The sequence below is a fragment of the Montipora foliosa genome, chromosome 10 (genome assembly GCF_036669935.1).
Source record: "Montipora foliosa isolate CH-2021 chromosome 10, ASM3666993v2, whole genome shotgun sequence".
Classification (NCBI taxonomy): Eukaryota; Metazoa; Cnidaria; class Anthozoa; order Scleractinia; family Acroporidae; genus Montipora; species Montipora foliosa.
The window spans coordinates 18,547,305-18,562,304 of NC_090878.1; the positions used below are offsets into that span (position 1 = coordinate 18,547,305).

A 15,000-nucleotide genomic window follows, 5' to 3' on the forward strand; every position below is an offset into this window, starting at 1 on the left:
TTATTAGTTTTCTATCAAATAAAGTTCATTTACCTACCTTTATAATGTTCAAAAGTTGGCCGCCTTCCTCCAGTTTTATAGAAATTATGACATTTTTGGCAAAGCTAGTAAGTTGCCCAGTTTCCGGCTAGCCAGTCCAGTTTCCGGCCATCGAGATATAGAACATTTCCTCGAGACCGCTCGACTTTCAGTTGACTAAAACCGACTGGTCAGTCCCTCCGCTATCTAAAAATGGTCTAGTGACCGTACATAAGTTCTTACAAGCAAAATAATTACTGAGGGGTGGATGGCATTTGCGTGGCACATATTTCATTCCGGCAGCAAATACGTGCGAGTTATAATGTGTCTCTAGGTGGCCTAAAACGGGCACAGTAGCTCCAAATCTTCGTTAAGAGTTTGCCTGCTGAAATTTAGAAACAGCTAAATTCTAGCTTGTGATGACAGAACCCCTAATCACTCTTATCTTTGATCTAAAGTCTGTCAAAAACTTATGAAGCTCCTTCATTCGCTCTAGGTCTTGACATTAGAAAGTTCTTGAGAATGTTAGAATTGCTCCAGTTAGAAGAGCTCTATATAGTGCTGAATTAAATACAAATTAAAAACGTCTGACAGTATAAAGTTCAATAGCATTCTAGATAAAATGGTCGTAAGTGCAAAGTTCTAAAGTTTTAAGTTCTAGAGACCTAAGTTCTGGAGTCCGACATGTTATATGTTTGCCCTCAGTGGGCTGTAGAATGTCTAGAGTTCTAGTCAGAATAGCTAGAGTCTCTAAGTGAGTTCTAGAAAGTCTAAACTGCACTCTTATGGTTAACCCTAACCCTAGAACTTTAGAACTTTTAGCAATTTTTGCATCTCCATAGGGATTTGTTTGATATCCTTGAACTTACTATAAGAAATCTTAGAGATTTGAGAACACCCAAAAGGACTTTACCTATTTGTGAGCTTTACAAAATTTTCACTCACAACGTGGACCATGGATATTGTAGAACTTTAGAATTTTTAGAGATTTTAGAACCCCCAGACGGTTTGTTTGATATTATAGAACTTTAGAAATTTTAGAGATTTTAGAACACTCAAAAGGACTTACCTTTTTTGGAGCTTTAGAAATTTTAGACTGACAGCATGGACCATGGATAATGTAGAACATATAGAGATTTAAGACCTCCGAAAGGGATCATTTGATATTCTAGAACTTTAGAGATTTTAGAACTCCCGAAAACGATCATTTGATGTTGTAGAACCTAGGGAGTTGTATGATGTCCATAATTCTCGCTTAGTAAAATATATTCTATATGCAAGGCTAAAAAGGTTATCAAATGGTTAAAAATTAAAATGTTTGAACCAAACGTTTTCGGCTGTTTGCCATCATCATGGTTAAAAAATGATGACCGGCCGCATGTACATATATATCCTATCTAATGCCCGATGGGAAAAGTTTGGACACATAGGAAATAACTTGTTTGTTCAAACTGGGGCAGAATTGTTGTATCATTAGCCCCTCGACGATCCTGCACTTGTGGAAAGTTTGCGCTGAGGAGAGAACACGCCAAGTGAAAGAATGTGATAGGTTTGCCCGCAGGTGTTTTGCAGGTTGAGAGGTGTGAACAGAATTTGAATGCACCGCAATTCGCACTGCTAAGTTTCTCACAGTCTCGCCATTACATTTTACCGTTCATTTGACAAAACGACTGACAAAAGGCCAGTTTTGGCCACAAGAATAACAGCAAAAAAAAGCACTACTTTGTCGCGAGCTTTCTATGACGAAAATTTGTTCAGGAACCAAACGTCTACACTAACAGCGCACACCAGGGGCTACTCCTTGGTAACTGGAAAGAAATGTTCTTCTCCCGTTTTCCTCCAGTCGCGCTTCAGCCATTTGATGAGGGCCAGTCTCGTGCTTCTCAAGTTGCCTCGCTCATGCCCAAGAGAATTCTGGGTAATTCTGCTATTCCATCACAAGGGAAGAAACCGCTTGTCATTTCATAGTTATTATTATTATTTTTTTAAGTGTCGGACCACCCAGTCCTACCATCAAAATACAGCATCGATTGAAGATTTTAACTTTCAAAACTTGCCCAAATTGTGTTCGGTAGGTCCTGGAATTCGTGCACAGAAAGGCCAGAGAGACGACTTCACTGGTGAAACGCCATGTTTACAGCAAAGCCGATTTTAGGCGTCCCAGTCTGCACGAAACCATCTCTCACCTCTGTCTCCAGAACACCAGACACGCAAGGTTCTTACATCTACGTTTATGCCTGTACAATCAACTAAAAAGTCAATTCCTTCTAAAAAATAAAAATAAAAACAGCATCTTTTTTTGGTTGCGCATGCGCTGACGGAATGTTTAAACAAGAGAGAAAAGAGCAGTACCTCCAGACGTGGCGCTGGAGCGTCGTACCAAACGAGTCATCCCGGGATTTCGACCCGTGCAATCGCTTTTGGACGCAGTTGGCCCTTCGCTGCTTTCTGCTACCGACCTTGCCTCCCGGTACGGCATTGAGGGAGAGATATGTCGGCCCCTGAACCATATTTGACAAATCCCACGCCTACTCACAGCTCCAGACCTCTCTTGTCATTACAATTTAACATAACATTTCGATCGCCTAAATATTCAAGGCAAAAGTCATTTTATCTCACATATGGTAAGCACTGGAGTCGCGTAATACAAAGTGTACGCATGCGCCTTGCTAAAGGCAACATACACATAGGCCTAAACTTTCTTTCATCTCGAATTTCAGAGTAATACAAGAGTTATTATCTCCCGGACATTACATTTACGGCTAAAATACATAGGCTCATACGGATAAATAATTATGAGAGATGAAATATTTAAGAAACGGTCATTTTTTAAAAAAGCAGCTATAAAAAATGCGGCCATGCAGGATTCTCATTTTAAGACCTGTTAACTCGGTCAGTACCGGTAAAAGAAGGAAGCGCATTCAATAACTTGGCTGATACTGAAGTAAGAAAGAGAAATAAGACCATAACTGGTTGTTCTACGTTTATTGAGGGACTGAATGTAATTTCCGTGAACATCATGAGAAGAAGATCGGAGAGGAAACTTGGTTGTTTATCATTTGCAATAGCAGGAAAATCCTTCAAACACAGACTTTTATACTATGAATATCATGATGAAGAAATTTTGAATGCGCGTATTGCATAGAAACCATATACTTTATTAGAGTTTGCCTTAAGTAATCTGCAAATGTAAATATTTAGTTAGTACTCTCTTATTTACATTATACCGTCCTTTTGACAAGAACGACTGACGAGAGGCCAGTTTACTGCCACAAGAATAACAGCAAAAAAAGCACTATTTTGTCGCGAATTTTCTATGAGGAAAATTTTTTCAGGAACCAAACGTCTACATGAACAGCGCAGGCCAGGGCTACTTCCCTGAAATGTTCTTCTCCCTTTTTCCTCCGGTCGCGCTTCAGCCATTTGATGAGGGCCAGTCTCGAGCTTCTCAAGTTGCCTCGTTCATGCCCAAAAGAATTCTGGGTAATTCTGCCATTCCATCACAAGGGATGACCCCCGCATGTCATTTCATAGTTTTTTTTTAAGTGTCGGGCCACCCAGTCCTACCATCAAAATACAGCATCGATTGAAGTTTTTAACTTTCAAAACTTGCCCAAATTGTATCGGTAGGTCCTGGAATTCGTGCACAGAAAGGCCAGAGAGACAACTTCACTGGTGAAACGCCATGTTTACAGCAAAGCCAATTTTAGGCGTCCCAGTCTGCACGAAACCATCTCTCACCTCTGTCTCCAGAACACCAGACACGCAAGGTTCTTACATCTACGTTTATGCCTGTACAATCAACTGAAATGTCAATTCCTTCTAAAAAATAAAAATAAAAACAGCATCTTTTTTTGGTTGCGCATGCGCTGACGGAATGTTTAAACAAGAGAGAAAAGAGCAGTACCTCCAGACGTGGCGCTGGAGCGTCGTACCAAACGAGTCATCCCGGGATTTCGGCCCGTGCGATCGCTTTTGGACGCAGTTGGCCCTTCGCTGCTTTCTGCCACCGACCTTGCCTCCCGGTACGGCATTGAGGGAGAGATATGTCGGCCTCTAAACCATATTTGACAAATCCCACGCCTACTCACAGCTCCAGACCTCCCTTGTCATTACAATTTAACATAACATTTCGATCGCCTAAATATTCAAGGCAAAAGTCATTTTATCTCTCATATGGTAAGCACTGGAGTCGCGTAATACAAAGTGTACGCATGCGCCTTGCTAAAGGCAACATACACATAGGCCTAAACTTTCTTTCATCTCGAATTTCAGAGTAATACAAGAGTTAATATCTTCCGGACATTACATTTACGGCTAAAATACATAGACCCATATGGATAAATAATTATGAGATATGAAATATTTAAGAAACGGTCATTTTTTTTAAAAAAGCAGCTATGAAAATTGCGGCCAGGATTCTCATTTTAAGACCTGTTAACTCAGTCAGTACGGATAAAACAAGGAAGCGCATTCAATAACGTGGCTGATACTGAAGTAAGAAAGAGAAATAAGACCATAACTGGTTGTTCTAAGTGTCGGGCCACCCAGTCCTACGATCAAAATACAGCATCGATTGAAGTTTTTAGCTTTTAAAACTTGCCCAAATTGTATCGGTAGGTCCTGAAATTCGTGCACAGAAAGGCCAGAGAGACAACTTTATTCGTGAACCGCCATGTTTACAGCAAAGCCGATTTTAGGCATCCCAGTGCCAGTACCTCTGTGTTCTTCCAAAGGCTTGCCTTTGCCCACATTCCAGCTTAATGATGCTAGCCTGTGGGCTTCTGTGGACGACAATGACCCGAAAAATCACTTATAAAATTATAAACCTACCAAATTTGAGCCAAATCGCTGACTCCTCGAACACGCACTATTGACATTTGTTACGTCATGCCTAAACCTGAGCCAACATTGACCCAAAACCGCTAATTTTTCAATAAGAAATTCTTATACGGCGAAGCGAACTGCAAACCGTTTATCGCCCCAAAAAGAACTAAAAATAGCAAGCACTTGGGACGTAACGTGTTAAAATTATGACTGGTCAAATTTCTATTAAAAGTAGCGCGTGCAACACACCGGAAGTGAAAATATGGCGTAAAATCGGGCAAAACGGAAATAAAACCTGCGGAAAAAAATTTGTCTCTATCTCGAAATTTTGCGTGGTGACCTATCTTGATTTTTTGCATCCACGTATATTTCAAGATGGCCCTTTAAATAAAAAGGTTTCGGGGAAATTTATCTAGTACAATTTTCTGTAAACTATACACCCTTTTAATAAGTCTAATATATGCCGTTTTCCGGTAACGACGTCAAACTCATGCTTTTAAAATTTATTCAGAAATGTACAAAGGCTTCAAACAAGAAAAGAAATCGGAAAAGTTTTAGGCCTTTGTACATTTCAAAATAAAATTTGAAAGCAAGAGTTCGACGTCATTAGCGGAAAACGGCATATATTAGACTTATTAAAAGGGTGTATAATATGCCATTTTTCGATGTATCTTAACTTCTACTAGATAACTTTTTGTCATACTCTCTAATAAGTCAAAGATTTTAGGGAGATTTCCAAGAAAGAAATAAAAACGGTAGGTCACCGACTTAGTTTTTCAGATAATTTTCAACAACTGAAGTTTAGAGGGCCTTTTGTTGACCTGGCGTGTTGCCGTGGTAACCGATATAACGTCATCAGTGCCCTCAAAGTATTACCCAACAACAGAGTTGCAAAGATATTCATAGTTTTCCTACACTATGAAATATCCTTCTTTGGTATCTTTCATCGTTTCACAAACACTATAGCAACAAAAAACCCTTTCGAGCCTCCTTAATTGTCATGCGAATTCACCCGTGACTAGCTCCCAGATAGCTTGAACTTAGAGCTTAGAATAAATACTCCCAAAAATGTATTAGTTCTCTAGTACTGGAAGGGATTGGTCAGCGTTTACAGCTTGTGGAGTTGACAAGGCACCTAGTGGCAGGCAGAAGGAACTGCTTAAAGGAGCTTCATGTGTCCAAGGATACTACATATTTTGGGAGCAAGTTCCAATCCTTGTGCTTCTAGAAAAAAAAAGGAAAAGCTGAAACACCATTTTGCTTCAGGTTGGAAATGAGTATCCTGGTGGCATCTAGTAGACCTGATTTTGCTGGGAAAAGTAATTCACCCAAGAAACTGGCAATTAACAAGGCCATTACGGAATTATAAAAAGGACTGACTGATTAAAGAGACGTCCGTGTTGAAGAATGTCTCAACCAAGAGACTTCACTAAACCTGTAGTACTTGTTGTAAGTTTATAGTAGTTGCATACAAATTAGGCTGCATTCTTCTGCACTAATCTTGTTCGAGGCGGTTGACATCAGAATCAGTGTAAAGATTCCACGAAGAGGACGCATACTCAAGCATAGGACTAACCAGTCATATAAGCTCTCTCCTTGACATCCTTTAATACTACATGGTTTCAGCATTCTTGATAGCTCAGTGGCGCAACTGCATGGTGATTGGTTAAAGTCCTTAGAAAGCCCAGATTTCTTTTCCAGGTTGGATTTTCGTTGGGATTGTGCATATGATTTAAAAGTCAGATAACTGAGATTATTTCTCTTCAGTGATAATTCAGCAACTGCCATTCTTTGCATCACATATCTTCAGCCAAGGAAGTGAGTATGTTGCATTTGAAACCTTAATTTCCTAGTCAACTCTGTTGGGTGCAAACCATCCTAGCCCATCTTCTGTACGTCCTGTCAATCATAATACAAGAAAAGAAAAGTATTACAAGACTGAAAATATGACAGAAAGTTTTAAGATCCCTCAATACATAAGCACTCTGAAATAGGTTCTTTTGCGACCTCCAAATTGCCCATTCTCACAATATTATTACTAAAATCATTGTTACATACGAGGACTCATCGCTTACGAAAATACCCATAAATCAGGTAAATGAAAACATGCAACCAAGTTCATCATATTCACAATAGGGAGTCTAAGAAACAATGACTGCTATGACTACAATGTCACAAACCAACGATATCATTGGTCAAAAGAGCACAAATAATCGTGCTGCACGTGCAGCCACAGATTTTAGCAAATATGTTTGCGGTTCTATGCATAACAACAACGTGAAATAACCAAATTTGAGGCTTTGACGACAACGTAGGCATGCAATGTTCGTAATTGCTGGTTTTCACTCACGTGATCAACAGCCATGTTTTTCAACGAAAACAAAAGGAAGCGTTTGCATAACAATAGATTTCAATTCCCGGAGGATTTGCTCGGGGCACCAACATGGCGGCCTTTTCTTTGTTTAGGGCACCAACATGGCGGTCGTGACGTCATGTGAAAACCGAGAATTGGCACAGAAATTGCAAGCAATGCTAGAAAACGCTCTAATGAGATCAAAGGAATTCCGATTAATGAAGTGCATACAGTAAAAATATCCCAATATGCGGATGATACGACAATTTTTGTAAGAGACATACAATCAGTTCATAATCTCTTTCATCTGTTAAGCCAATTTGAAAACTGCTCTGGGCTTAAAATAAACCAATCCAAATCAGAATTGTTATGGTTTGGTTCTTTGCGCCACAGAAAAGACTCAGTGCTAAGCTTAAAATGTAGCGACGAACCTATTTACGCCCTAGGAGTGTACTCAGTCTCATACAATGAAGAACTTGCACAAAAAAGAACTTCTTTGATAAGTTAAGCCCTCTCCAAAAATTATTAAATCCCCGGTCCTTTAGAGACACATCAATTTATGGTAGAATCAATATCGTTAAAACCCTCGCGTTATCAAAATTAACGTTTATTTGCAGCGTATTGAACACTCCACCTGGTTTTACTGCTGAAGTCAACAAAATAATATATATAATTACTTTTGGAAAGGTAAAAACCCGAAACTTAAAAAGACAACTATCACGAAAGGTAAGAATGAAGGAGGACTTGGTATGATTGATTTTTCATCATTTGATAAAGCTCCGAAATTACATGGGTAAAGCGGTTGTGCTCTGACGACAGTGGACGATGGAAACTTATTCCACTATCCCTGCTTTCGAACGTAGGAGGACAACTTCTCTTTCAATGCAACTACGACCTCAAATATTTATGTAGCAACGAACACTTACCAAAATTCTATCGAGCTGTATTAATACACTGGCAAGAATTAAACTATACAACGCCTAAAGATAAAGAAGACTTTTTAAATCAAATAATTTGGAATAATCGTTTTATACGAATAAACCAATCATTTGTTTATCATCGAATCTGGAATCAAGTCGGCATATGTAAACTTGCCTGCCTTGTTAATGATTTAGGAAATAATTTTTTGTCTCTTTAGGCGTTTGTGCCACAATTTAAAATGAAATGTAATTTTCTGCGCTATCGTAGCCTGCTGTCGGCTATACCTGATCAGTGGAAAAAAAGCATAAAAAGAGACGAGCAACGGAATAAAAGCCTAAAAAGAGACGCGCATCAACATGCCCTGACAAGCACTCAACTAGCGATCGATAAGCTCACGTGCAAGACAGTGTACAATACTCTGATTAGCCGACTGCAGTGTCCACCTACTGCAGAAAAAAGATTAATAGAGTGCGCTTTTGATGCACAAAAGCGACAAAGAGTTTACTCTTTGCCATTTCGTGTAACGAAAGAAGTGAAACTGTCCATTTTTCAGTACAAAATAATACATAATATACTATATACAAATAACATTTTACACAAAATGAAGAAAAAACCTCACCCTTACTGCCGATATTGTATTAATGTTGAACAAACGATTTCTCATCTACTCTTTTCGTGTTATGTTGCGAAATCGTTCTAGTCTGAGTTTACTACCTGATGGTTTAATTTGATTTCTCCAGGAAAGAAATCTAGTCTTTCTAAGGATGAGATAATATATGGAGTGCTTGACGACTGGTCATCTTGTTTAACCCTCAATCACTTAATCTTAATTGCAAAATACATGTACTTTCTTTATACTAATGCCTTAATGATAAAAGACCTCAGTTTGCGGATTTCATCTCCCTTGTACATGATAAAATCGACATAGAAAAATATATCGCTATCATGACGAATAATTCCTCTGCTTTTGTCAAAAAGTGGGCCAAATTTCTCACCTGAGTAAATTTCTGGAGACCTTTAGTTAGTCAGTAAGTCAGTTCCTGTAGTTAGTAATTACATTGCATGTCTTGCCTGTATAAGTAACTTTATTGTATTTTATGCGTCCCGTAATTTATATTAGTATTAGTATTGTTAATAGAGTAAGTAGAATGTAGTGTTAGTAACGTAATTTAGTAAATAATAATAATAATAATAATAATAGTAATAATAATAATAATAAAAGCATGCAACAGAGAATCTTTCATTCTCTGTTTTCACTCTGAAACCGCTCGTACCAAATTGCGAAAGATTTATGATAGAGCAAAGTTATATTTTGAGGTGACGTTTTCGTTGACTGTCGCCGTCGTAGATCTTAACGTCCCTAACGTTATGTGGTAACAACCTCGTTCCCAGGGTCTCTCCTCTCTGCCTCCTTTGTCTCTCTCTCAAACAACAAAAGAGGCCGAGAAGAGAGACCCTGGGAACGATAGTGGTAAATCTTTCTTGAACTGGTGTATTCACAATCATTATAATTATTGCCTTTCACGTCATCAGCCGTCAATTATTTTAATGAAAAAAGAAATTAAAACAAAAAATAGAGCAATGTTCAAGTGATGTATGGTGTCACCCAAACCGAAAACAAAAGAGTAAACATCTCCCTGTACAACACAGTTCAGGTGATATTGAGCAAAACAACAATGAATGATACTGATCCTTAACAAAAGGAATAAATACCTCTAGGGAAGTACTCACAGCCTATCCACCCAGTGTATCCTAATTTTGCAATCTGGTGGAATATGTATGGTTAGTTGATTTCACCATCGGAATCTGGTTCATTACGGTTTGGGACTTGGCTAATTTGGATGTGCCCTGAGAGAGGAAAAACCACATCAACATTATTATATTTATTTGAAGGGTTGGAAATATGCCTGGTTTAGTGTTGCCATTCATCAAGAATTTCTGTTTAAAGTGCATGCACAGCTCTTTTGATACAAGTTCACAAGTTCTTGGGATTGCAATGTTTCCTTTGTATTATGAAAAATCAATGCTTAGACTGAAATTTCATTTTATGTAAAGGTTTGCAATAAAATAATAACATATTATTTAACTTTCATTTCATTTATGAACCTTTTGGGGGAGATCCATTCCAACATCAAAGATCTCATAAAACAATCATGTATTTTGAGTTGGTTCTATTTTGAGGTGGTACTATGATCAAAAAAGCACTTCCTTTTTTTCCTTCAGATTTTAAAATTGGGTTTGCTTAACACCTGCCTGGCAAAATTTTGAGCTTGCATTCTTTACTTTGAGTGTATGTTTTGGATTTCATGGTCTGCCATTACTCATGTTGAAAACTGAATGACTAGACCTCAGAGGGTTGGATTTACGGAAAAGTGACGTCATTCAATCAATAGCCTTAACGCAGTTTATTATCCAAAACACGAGTTTAAAAATATGAAAGCCCGAAACTCCTAATTCATTTGCATACAAATGCATTGCATTATACAATGTGCAATATACACATACATGTACTGTATGCATGCTGCATGTACTTTGTGAATCTCTAGTCAGTCGTATTGTTGAAACCTATCCTATTCAAGGTGTAGTCGTGGCTCAGTTGGCTAGTACGCAGCTTTCGGAGCGAGAGGTCCCCGGTTAGATCCTCGGTGACTTAAACGTCTGTTTCGACTTTCCTCTGATCCGTGTAGCTATAGCTTTAAATACCCGTAAAACGGAGCACTGGCAGAGGGAGGGAGTGGGGTAAAGGGCGCACTGTCGGCTTCCATTGATATCAGCCTTGTACATGTAGCTGAACGAACTACCGATGTTAAATAAAGTTACTTAACCTTTACCTTTAACTACACAACTAACAAAGGTGGAGTTGGCATCTCCTTGCATTCCTTTTCCAAAAATACACCACCATTGAACATTCTTATACAGATCATAACTTACATGTAATCATTTTATTTTTAATGTTTTCGTTAGGTCTTATTGTATTCCATGCTCGTCACAAGAATGCTAAAGGCCCATTGCACATGGTTCACTCAGAGAACTGGCTAGTGTATTGTTTGTTCAACACAAAATCTCGCAGATATGAGCTTACTGTACTGGAGATGTACGATGGATATACAGAAAGAAACAGGTGTTCTATGTTGGGGAAAAATTGAGGGGGGATGTTATTTAATCATTCCATGAGGTTGCCTGATAAGAGACCATTTTACAGTTGAGTGCCTAGCTACCTCACCAGGCCTTTGAATGAAAGTGAGGCTGGAGTTGACCTTACTTTGATGGAAACCTCATTTCCCTAGAATATTTGTCTCAGTCTACAAAATAGTCTAGTGCAGCCTAGTTTTAGGGGCATTAATTTTTGTTTGCGTGGGTTCAAACTCCGTTCTGATTGAAACCTGGATGTGATTTACGTACACTGTACAATGTAAAATGAAATAAGCTTGCAACCTCTAGTTGACTTTCATAACATGTATACAAGACCCCAAAAGCTTTAAGCTTTGAATTGTTGCACACGCAATGGACACTGAATAAATACTGTAGAAGTTCTTTATGTACTTTATTTCAATTTATGTTATTAGTCAACCAGTTGATGAAAATGCAAAATTCATGGCTCAGTTGAGCCTTTTTGTATCTTTTGTGAATTTTCCAAAATCACTTCTATGGAGGGTTATCCCTTACAGTATAGGCATTCTGCATGCTGAACTCAAGGAACATTTGTCACTTGTCAAATGAAACAACCGATCTCAAACGCCTGCATGAACTGAGGTTGCAGAGGTGTGCAGCAATCATGCATGATTGAGGCTCTGCCAGGGTAAATTGCGACAAGCAACATGGCCTAAAAAGTAGTGACAGCACTTAAAGTGAAATCGCGACAAACAGCATACTTTCTTTACAATTCTGACAGCAACGTGAAACATTCGCAAAGTATTGACACAAGACCCTTTAAAATTTAGACAAGCGATATGGGACCCCCCCCCCCCTTCCTGGCAGGGCCTCATGATTTGCCAGTATGGTGATATCGTAGCACTACATATGTATAGTTGATATCGTAGCACTATAGTCAGCCAAGACACTTACATGTATTCTGAAGTTATGACATCCTTTTTCAGCACTGTGTTATCATCATTTGACCCTCCACCCATGCCAATGATCCTTCAACAGTCCTACATATTCCCTACAACAATTCGCACTGCAACAGTCACCATAACAGAGAGAGAAATTACCCACAAGAATCTTCTGTTTGGATTACAAACTGGCTACATCCTCAGCCTTCCAAAGAATTTCTTAGATCCAAGGAGAAAGTTTGTGCCCAATGCACAGGACCGAGAAGAAGGACTTCATCCTTATGTTCCAGAGCTCAGTTTGAACCCATTGGGGTTTATAAATTACAACCAAACTAGTGAGTGAGATTGAGCATGATTTATCATTATTTTGTAGTATAAGGATCAAACCAATGCTTTTTGTTGCATGTCTTTGAGTAAATGGCATCAGTTTGTTGTTCTCTCAGTAGGGTTACTTACATGTATGTAGGTTTGGCAAATGTGGCAAAGCGTCTGGAAAGGGTTTTGGAAAACTTTCATAATGTGCACTGTAGTTACTCAAAACTCTCTTGATTGTTCAGGAACCCCTTAAATGTATGGGATGATAGCAAAACCAGCAACTGATTTCTCATTCCCTGATGTGTCACGAGAAGGGGTGACTGGCTTTCTGCGGTTACACAAGAAAATCTTTGGGTAGCCATTAAACTGTCAATTGCCTTCAGTTAAACATTTACCATTTATCAAATCTTTTACGACTTAAAATACTGTAACATTATTTGACCAAACCCAAAATTTTCGTGCATGCTAAATCTCTATGATGCAACATGTTACATTATTGCTGCCTTGTAGACCTGTGCCAAGAACAAGAGACCTCTCATGAATTTCTGAAATTATACTACCAACATTGCGATGATAACAAGGCCATTGTTACTTGTTAACTGTATGGGTTTTTTGGCAAATGTTTTATTTCAATTCAAAAATTGATGTTTAAAATTCTCTTCTTTTCTTAGTTTCTAACATAAATGGAATCTACACTGCGGGGTCTGGGCTGGAATCAACATGCCTTGTTTTTGCATATGGATTAGACTTGTTCTGGACAAGGGTGACGCCATCAAGAATGTTTGACGTGCTCAAAGAGGACTTTGATTACTGGTTCATAGTGGGAACTCTTGGTATCTTAGTTCTTGTTTCCATTGTCTCCCAGAGGCTAGCATCAATCAAAATGCTGCGGCAAGCGTGGCAGTGAAACATCTAAGTAGAACAGTTTTTGAATTCTTGCCTCTTCGATGTATTTTCAGAAGAATGGTGATGTGCACCTCATCAAAATAATAGACTGCCAGCAGTCCCTTTTAAGTCAGTCAGGCCACTCGTTTTAGTCATGAAAACGAGCCAAAGAGCCAAGGGGAGAATGGGGAGAAAGCGAGGTGCAAAGAGGGAGGCGCTTGACTGGCTGTTAAAGAAGGGACTGCTAGCACTATAACATAATGTCTCTACAAGAATGTGTGCTAAATTGTTCGCTCCCCTCATTGACACACTATTTCAAAACACAACACATCTTAAGGAATTTAAACTGGTGAGAAACAGACCAGCTTTTTGCAAGTGCTGACAAGGAGAACGTTTTCTCACAATTTCAAGTTAAATGCCCCTAACCACTAAGCTTCCTTGCCTCTCCAACTTACTTATCGCTCTAAGGTTATTTAATTTCTTTCTTCTGCGAAGCGAAAAAGGGAAAAGAAAGAAAAATGTAGTCACTATTCCATGCAACAGAAACCACCACGAAATACACTCTTCTACAAATAAATCTGCAGATCACATTAAAAAAAAAAAACCAGAAAGTTGTATGTATTGTCAAGCGCGTTTCACTGAAGGGCAAATATTAGCTGTAAGGAGAAACCTTAGAGCGAGTTTTAATCAATTGTCGTAAAACCAAAACCAAAGTAATTACTTTGACCAATCAAAAAGGACGGAGACAATCCAGTAAACCAATCAAAACTCGAAGTAATTACATGTAGCCGACGCAAAGCGCGGGAAAATGTGCATGTGCAAGCCACTAGTGGTTTTGGTTTCACTTCTGATTGGTTGAAAAAATCGCGCGAGAACTTTGAACCAATCACTGAGTGAAGCAATGAAAAACCAAAGCAATTCGCCAATTACTTTTGACACTCAATCTCTTAATGTAACATCAAAAATACCATTTGAATAAAGAAAAGGTGACCTACTATAAAGCTCTGTGTTGTGGACTCTGTGATGCAATTTTAGAAAATCTCATCACAAGCAAAATGCCCCGAAATGAGCCTTATTCGCGCGGCGGCCATATTTCATAGACAACAGATTTTGTACCTGAGCCTCGAGTTGAAATGTTTGGGGACGAGTTCTTAATCCCTCGGGACTCAGCATGGCCGGCGTGTGAGTAGGCCCATAGTGTGGAAAATCCCCAATGTCTTATATTGCATACTGTCTCCTTTGTGCAATGTTCCCAAGAGTCGGCCAGTTATTGTGAAGTGAAGTATCAAGTTTTTGTGACTGAAGATGGGCCTTAGAATTTCCTTGCATTTTCTTGAAGTTTGGTGTGATTTCGAGAACTCGTGGCCCGCAAGATCATATAAGATCGAGAATGATCTTAGACAATAGTGATTTATTGATTGGAGAGTTTTTGTCGAAATGTAGTTAGTTTACTTCTCCGTTTTAATCCCGGGAAAAATCAATTGAGACTTTTCTTCATTTTCGAAGTTTTGGACCATAACTTGAGATGATCAAAGGCGAGCAATGCCCCCTTCCAACACCCTACCCCACAGAATATTGATCAGGAAGAATCCTGAAATTGCCGTTACACGTTTGAGGCATAGTATTTCG

General features: G+C 38.9%; 1 protein-coding gene across 1 annotated transcript; it reads left to right on the forward strand.

Annotated features, from left to right (window-relative positions):
- Positions 1–11,132: 11,132 nt before the first annotated feature.
- LOC137974228 (ER membrane protein complex subunit 1-like) lies at positions 11,133–13,896 on the forward strand. The gene is made up of 3 exons (XM_068821100.1): positions 11,133–11,240; positions 12,217–12,506; positions 13,158–13,896. Exons 1-3 carry the CDS (start codon positions 11,134–11,136, stop codon positions 13,391–13,393), a joined length of 633 nt encoding a protein of 210 aa, XP_068677201.1. The 5' UTR covers position 11,133; the 3' UTR covers positions 13,394–13,896.
- Positions 13,897–15,000: the final 1,104 nt, after the last annotated feature.